This window comes from Carassius gibelio, chromosome A4, assembly GCF_023724105.1.
Source record: "Carassius gibelio isolate Cgi1373 ecotype wild population from Czech Republic chromosome A4, carGib1.2-hapl.c, whole genome shotgun sequence".
Lineage (NCBI taxonomy): Eukaryota > Metazoa > Chordata > Actinopteri > Cypriniformes > Cyprinidae > Carassius > Carassius gibelio.
This window is the reverse complement of record NC_068374.1, coordinates 30,723,870-30,730,429: the sequence shown is the minus strand read 5'-3', so window position 1 is coordinate 30,730,429 and position 6,560 is coordinate 30,723,870. Positions and strand designations below refer to the sequence as shown.

The following is a 6,560-nucleotide window of genomic DNA, read 5'->3' as shown; positions in this document are numbered from 1 at the left end:
GACTTCTTAAAGAGATTACAGACAAAGCACAGGTGAGGGAGGGTAAGAGAAGCGTGGTGGAGGAAAGACAGATCTGGAGAACCTGTAACATTTTGACTGCTACTCTCCCTCAAGTTGTTGTTGTTTTTTTAGATGAAAGGAATTCATTATTTCAGTGGTTCATTCAGAAATCAAAGTCTGTTTGAGGGCTAATCAAACGCCATCCCTGAAGAAACAAAAAGGAATGGTTTTCTCCAAGAAGAGCATGATGACCCTTCAATTTAAATAACAGGGAGTGCTCATGTCGTCAACTAAATTGCACATGAAAATGGTAATTCTCATGACGAGAATTAAATCTTCTTAACACTGTTGATGTAATGAGGGAAAACAGCGTACAATACTAAAATACACAGGCAGCTGAATCACTATTCTGTTAGCAGGTTAGTAAACTCAAACCCAAATGCAACCTATATGAGATTAATCAGAAATATTACAACTTGTATCGGCGAATAGAAGGCGAATGCAGATATTGCAACACTGTATTTCAATAGTTTACTTATAACAATGTCATTGCAGGAACTTAGGTTTCTATATGGACAGTTTAGGTTATGTTATATAATTAGGCTGATAATGCTTATATTTTATATACTATAATGCTGTTTTACACATTGAAAATATCATAAAATAACAGAAATTTTTGTCAAAAGTTAAAAACTATGACTAAAACAAAACAAATTTGAGCAGATTCCTTACACATTTGGAAAAATTGACTAAAAATATTGTTCATAAGAGCATATAGAAAGTTTTGTTCAATAAACTGCTAAGTGGCATAAGATCGTCCCCTTTTTCAATCCTACCTCCCACTGACTATAGCAAGTAGTAAATTGTGTTTTTACCGGGCTTTGATGTGTCCTTTTCCAACTTCCTGTTAAAATAGGAAATAGGCCAAAACAGGAAAAGGTGTTTTAACAGATTTTGCATAATTATTTATGAAGAACCCAACACATGCAACATAAAAATTCATAGAAAATGTTTCCAGCTTTAATATGAGATCATGTTTTGTTACAAAAGTGCAATTGTCCTTCATTTCCATTGGGCATATTTCAGGCATCTTGCTGAAATAGAGGAACAAAACAAAATGACAAGCTGTTAAACTGTCTCAAGTTGACCCCGGTGAAAATCTGTTTTGAGAACTGTGAGAGGAAATGTGAAGATGCTTACTAATAATGCACGTCCTCTGGTCTCAATGGGCAAAAATACCACTCCAACCGCACAAATCACACATGCTACGGCGAACGGTGACAGGGCCAGAATCACAGACTTAGACATCAACACCTATGACACATGCAAACACAGTGTTATCTTTGTGTAAATCAAATGCGTAAAACACACATCTGAACACAGATATTTATGTACACAGACAACCACGCAAAGTCAAACACATAGAGCACCTGTGCTATAAAAGGTGCAATCATTCCCCCAACTCGACTGAAGGATGTGCAAAAGCCCATTCCAATTGAGCGCACAGATGTAGGATAAACCTGTGTAAACACACCAATCGTAACAATTTTGGTTTTGTGGTGAACTCTTCCATTAAGAGTAAGTGGAGTGTTCATATGTTGGGTCTCACCTCTGCTGTGTAAATATAGACCACATTAAAATTCATGGAAACCACAGAGCGGAGAAGGAAAAGCAGTACAGTGAAACCAAACCTGCACAGGGATAGAGACACATTATTCAGTTTTTTACTTCAGCTGCACTTCTAACTTATGGTCACAAGAGGGCCATAATCACCCCCATTGCGAGTTAATGACAAATACATAACAGCATGCTATTATTCTACTTTTTGTTCTTACAGTATTGTTTATGTACAAACAGAATATGTTAAAGTATTTGTAAAGTTATTGTTTAATTTATTTTAAGCAATAAAAAGATGCATTGGTTCTAGTTTTATTTAACTATAATAACCCTGATGAAAAACATTTCAAATCATTTTACAGAACAAGAACATTTTACAGTTTAGAACCTCCTTTAAAACAAGATGATGCATCTCAAGAGGTTTATCCGAAATAATAAATTTGTTACAACTATAGGACAATATACTCACATTGTTGTGCAAATATTAAGGATCATGAAGAAAAAGGCAGACATCACCTGAAGTATGGCCAAGCTGGGCTTCCGCCCAAATATATTTAACAAAGCAATATTGAGGGGTATGACTGCAGAGGAAACGCATGGAAAAAATACATCAGCTTTCAACATTCCACTCAACTTAGTATATGAAACTGGGTCAAGTGAGAGGTCAAAGGTCACTCACGTGCCACCTCGCCCAAACAGCTGATGAGGAGAGTCTGGTAGTCAGCCATGTTGAAGGGGATGCAGTAACACAGCGCCTCCTCCTGGTTGTGTTTGATCTGGTGCTCTGCATCAGCGTCCGTCATACACAGAAGATTCTTCTCCAGTAACTCAGAACTGCTTAGAACCGAGCCATAATAAGAGAAGGAGGCCACAAACCTGTGGATGAACAATGTAATACATCATACATCTAGCATACAAGCTGCACAGTAACCAAAGTGTATTTGCTGATTTCGCACACACACACACACTCACACAACACCAAACAAACAAACCAAAGGGAAGTTTGTTATACATTACCACGAGTACCACAGCAAAAGTGATGTTCTTCTAAAAGCCGGGCTGATCAGAGTGATGGCATTTCCTCTTTCAGTCTGAATACAAACAGCCCTGTTAGTTGCACTCAAGTGTGTTTCCAAGTGTGAACATTTGATTTTTTTTATATCTGTCATGTACACATTGTCCATTATAGTTTTTGGCCTGAATTTTTACCATCAGAGCATCCTTACTATATATAATCTATAGATTACTGAAAATGAAATTAAGCAATATAAAATAATTTATATATATATATATTTTTTACTTTTGCTTATTGCTTAACTTAAACTCTCTGAGAGTTATAAAAAGACAAAAAAGAATTTCTCATACACACCAATTCAGATTCCCGTAGTTCTCCTTCTGGTAAGGTGGCGCCATTCATCCTAGCGATCCAATTAAGTGTAGACAACGCTCCTTGTATGTTTCCCGCTGAGACCTGGAACCTTGCAGACTCAGGAATAATCTAAAAAAAAAAGAAAAAAGAAAAGGAGTAAGTGGGTCTAAAAACAAACTTCTACTTCCATTTCCTTCAGCACCATAATGATTAAACTCACCATGAAGAGTCCAATGAGTATTATGCTGGGGATGATAGAAAAACGGATCATCCAGCGCCAGCCCATTGTGGGCACCACCGTCATACCAAGAATAATAATTAGCATAGATCCCAGCATCCAGAAGACCTGTCAACCAATCACAGGTAAGTAGAAGGTTTCCCAGCTGAAGATCAAACATAACTTCACATGTCGCACTCACTGAGGCAAGAGGCAGCAGAGACGCTCTGTATTTGGATGGAATGAATTCAGTCTTCAAAACAAACCTTTAGAAAGAAAATAACATTTGCACATACATTTGAATTACTGTTTTTATATGCATACTAGAAAATCAATTTATGATCAATTAAATGTTATGTAAAAATGGATATGACTTTAAAGATTTTATTAGTTTTCATAACTGTCCGGGCCTTACAATTTGTATTTTTTTAATGAAACTCCCTAAGATTTCCAGGTTTGTACGTATGAAAATTATAAGAAAATATTTGCATAATCTCACCCTTGAGATGTGGCCGCGACACCACAGCCCACCATACAGCGCAGGAAGATGAACCAACCGTACGATGGAGAGAATGAAGTGAGCAGAGAAAAATAAGACGCCCATATAAAGCCACCAAACACCACCTGTGCACACATACACATTTATTTGATCTAATGTACTCAAAAACTAGCCTGTATGTGTCAAACGAGACGTCACCTGACCTTCCAACGTCCATATTTGTCGGCAACATAACCACAGAGGACCCCACAGACCATAAAACCGAGGAACACCATCTAAAATCATACGCACACAAATTCATGCTGTTAATTCTTATTTCTGCATTTTTGTAGAAAAAAAATGTATATGAAAAATATATGCATGCAAACATATCTCTCAGTTTTGCATTATAAATCCAGGACTAGTGTGACGGTCACATGTGTGCAACAACATTCCATTCCTGTCAAACTTCAAAGAGAAAACACAATAAAGGTTCTGACTGGACGAGCTCCTCACCGTGGAGACTAGGGCCACCTGCCAATCCTCTAGATGCCATTCACAGCGGATCTCAGGAGAAACCACAGCCAGCAACATGATCTCCATTGCTTCCACTATCTACACACACACACACATCAGCAATGAAATATGTAAGCTGTAAAAACAGAGTATGCTGGTTAATAAATTACAGAGATGCGGTTTTCTTACATTGGCACTACCCATGATGACAAAAAGCAGAATATGGAAGCGTCCAAATCCGATTCTCTCCACAGCTTCCTCCACGGTGTAGCATTTTGGTTCTGTTTGGGCCAAAATAATTTGAGATGACTGGATGCTACTTGACTGGTCACAAGTAGTTATAAAGTTACAGATGTATAGCACATGTGTTTTGTGTGAGTTGTTTTATTTGTATGTTCTTCACCTTCGGCCGGAGTGTTATTATTGCTACTGGTGTTGATCTCTTCCTCCATCTCCATCTCCTGAAGCTGGATGTCCCTGACCAGCCTGGTCTTCATGGAAGACGAACGCTTAAAAGCCATCCTGTTTGAAAAGTCTACTTATTTCCTGAATAGCAGACATAAAACTTTTATGTTAACAAAAAAGGCAAAAACCTAAAAAGTAATAGATTAGATTAGGTTAGATTCAACTTTATTGTCATTGCACATGTAAGGTACAAGGCAATGAAATGCAGTTAGCATCTAACCAGAAGTGCAATAAGCAGTAAGTACAGAATATACAAGGTCTACAATATGTACTAGCTACTATAACTATACAGAATAGATAAGTACATTAATATTTACAATAAATATGGCTTTAACATAGTTGTTGGACACAGTGCCATGATAATATGATGGGTTTTTTATATTTAACATGGTTATACCGTGTTTTCAGAATTCACCTATTTTTAGACATACACCATACTGAACACATTGTCATAAACAATGGTTAGACCCTAATTTCTTGTACAAGTTCCATGGTAATATTTTATTATTTGATGTCATTTACTAAGCAAATACCATGGTATGTGGATAAGGTAATCATCATTCTGTAGCATAGTATGACTACTTGATACCTTCACTGTACTGTATTTTTTTTTCAAGTGCTTTATAAACTATTTATGTTACAACCATATTTCTTAGGGACAAAGGTGCACCGCAGTCAATTTATTAAGAGACATATTGCTAAGTTTTTGAGAGTAATAAGATTTATTCTTACTATAACATCGGATGATGAAATGATGTCATCAAACACGATTCTCCGTCATATCGAGGTTTTTCCCATCCAGACTGACCCTTTCTGGATACTGTATTTCCACTGTTCGAGAATTCCCGTATGTTGTGCCAAGATTTATGCAAATCAATCTTGCAAAGCGTTGATAAAATGGTTCCAGCAGATTTCAGAACTATTTCAGTGTGTTTTATCAGAAGTACGAATTTAGCCTACTATAACCCAAATTCTGTCTCGGTATAAATGTTAAAACTCCCTTTGAAAAGATGCATCCTCAACCTCTCCCGAAGAAACAACTGAATACACCTGTTAACAGGTAAACGACGTCACACACTTCAGTGTATTAGGGGTTCGGCTTAGCATTTAAAGGGCCATGTCTCTTTTTTCTTTTTCTGAGATAACACACCCAAGATCGGGTTTCTTAGATGTGTTTAAAAGGAACTGAGGATTATTTAGTAAAGTGGACGAACAGGTTTTAGTTTTTAGCTCCTTCCTCTACAATATCTTGTAAATAGAGCTGTGGACACTGTTTTATTCACATCAAAGGAAACAATGTATATTCTGATATTATATTATATTATACTATATTCTACATTTAATTCAAAGTAGCAATGTCCGATTCGTAAATGAATCATTCTCCTGAGTCGAATCTTTTCAATGAATACTTCAACTTGTTTACAAAACTAGTCCGAATATTCGTTCATGAGTCGAACTGAATCGGTCAGAGCAGCTCTCGACTCAGCAAATAAACTAGTAAAAAGTCCCAAACTGTAGCTACTAAATTTAATCGTAAAAGTTCAGAAAGAAACCTCCTATATCCTTTATGTAATATATACATATGTATTTTAGGAAGCATACTCTTAAAGAAAAAGTATTGAATTTATATTTTACATTAAATGTATGTGGTTACAAGAAATGCAAATAAATCACTGTTAATTGTTTTGTTTACATGTTATAAATAGGCTTTTTATCAACCATATCTCAACCATATCTTCTTCCAACAGACAGACAGACAGATAGATAGATAGATAGATAGATAGATAGATAGATAGATAGATAGATAGATAGATAGATAGATAGATAGATAGAAAATCAAGACCAATAGCTTGAAATAAATTTGTATTATGAATCACTCTCTCTCTCTTTTTTTTTTA

At 36.2% G+C, this 6,560-nt stretch overlaps 1 protein-coding gene across 5 annotated transcripts; it reads right to left on the bottom strand.

The window, feature by feature from the left end:
- Positions 1-998: 998 nt before the first annotated feature.
- On the bottom strand, positions 999-5,727 carry LOC127970367 (putative transporter SVOPL). Of its 5 annotated transcripts, none has more exons than XM_052572932.1 (16): positions 5,395-5,727; positions 4,601-4,743; positions 4,387-4,478; positions 4,198-4,296; positions 3,906-3,977; positions 3,703-3,827; positions 3,406-3,469; positions 3,207-3,332; positions 2,987-3,115; positions 2,635-2,708; positions 2,297-2,493; positions 2,087-2,198; positions 1,610-1,691; positions 1,431-1,520; positions 1,201-1,314; positions 999-1,125 (listed from the first exon to the last, which is right to left on the bottom strand). In XM_052572932.1, exons 2-16 carry the CDS (start codon positions 4,716-4,718, stop codon positions 1,063-1,065), a joined length of 1,557 nt encoding a protein of 518 aa, XP_052428892.1. In that variant the 5' UTR covers positions 4,719-4,743; positions 5,395-5,727; the 3' UTR covers positions 999-1,062. The 5 variants fall into 5 exon arrangements, with proteins under 5 accessions (XP_052428892.1, XP_052428876.1, XP_052428913.1 ...); XM_052572916.1 differs by having other exon boundaries at positions 4,387-4,488; positions 4,602-4,743; XM_052572953.1 differs by having other exon boundaries at positions 999-1,094; positions 4,387-4,488; positions 4,602-4,743.
- Between the last annotated feature and the right edge of the window lie 833 nt (positions 5,728-6,560).

Bases quoted from the DNA above. Each gene is read 5' to 3' on its own strand.
- LOC127970367 (XM_052572916.1), bottom strand. From the start codon at position 4,718: ATGGCTTTTAAGCGTTCGTCTTCCATGAAGACCAGGCTGGTCAGGGAC. The intron at 3,978-4,197 runs GTGAGGAGCTCG...GTATGATTTTAG, and splicing joins AGGTGGCCCTAGTCTCCACG to ATGGTGTTCCTCGGTTTTAT. The intron at 3,116-3,206 runs GTGAGTTTAATC...TTTTTTTTTTAG, and splicing joins TACTCATTGGACTCTTCATG to ATTATTCCTGAGTCTGCAAG.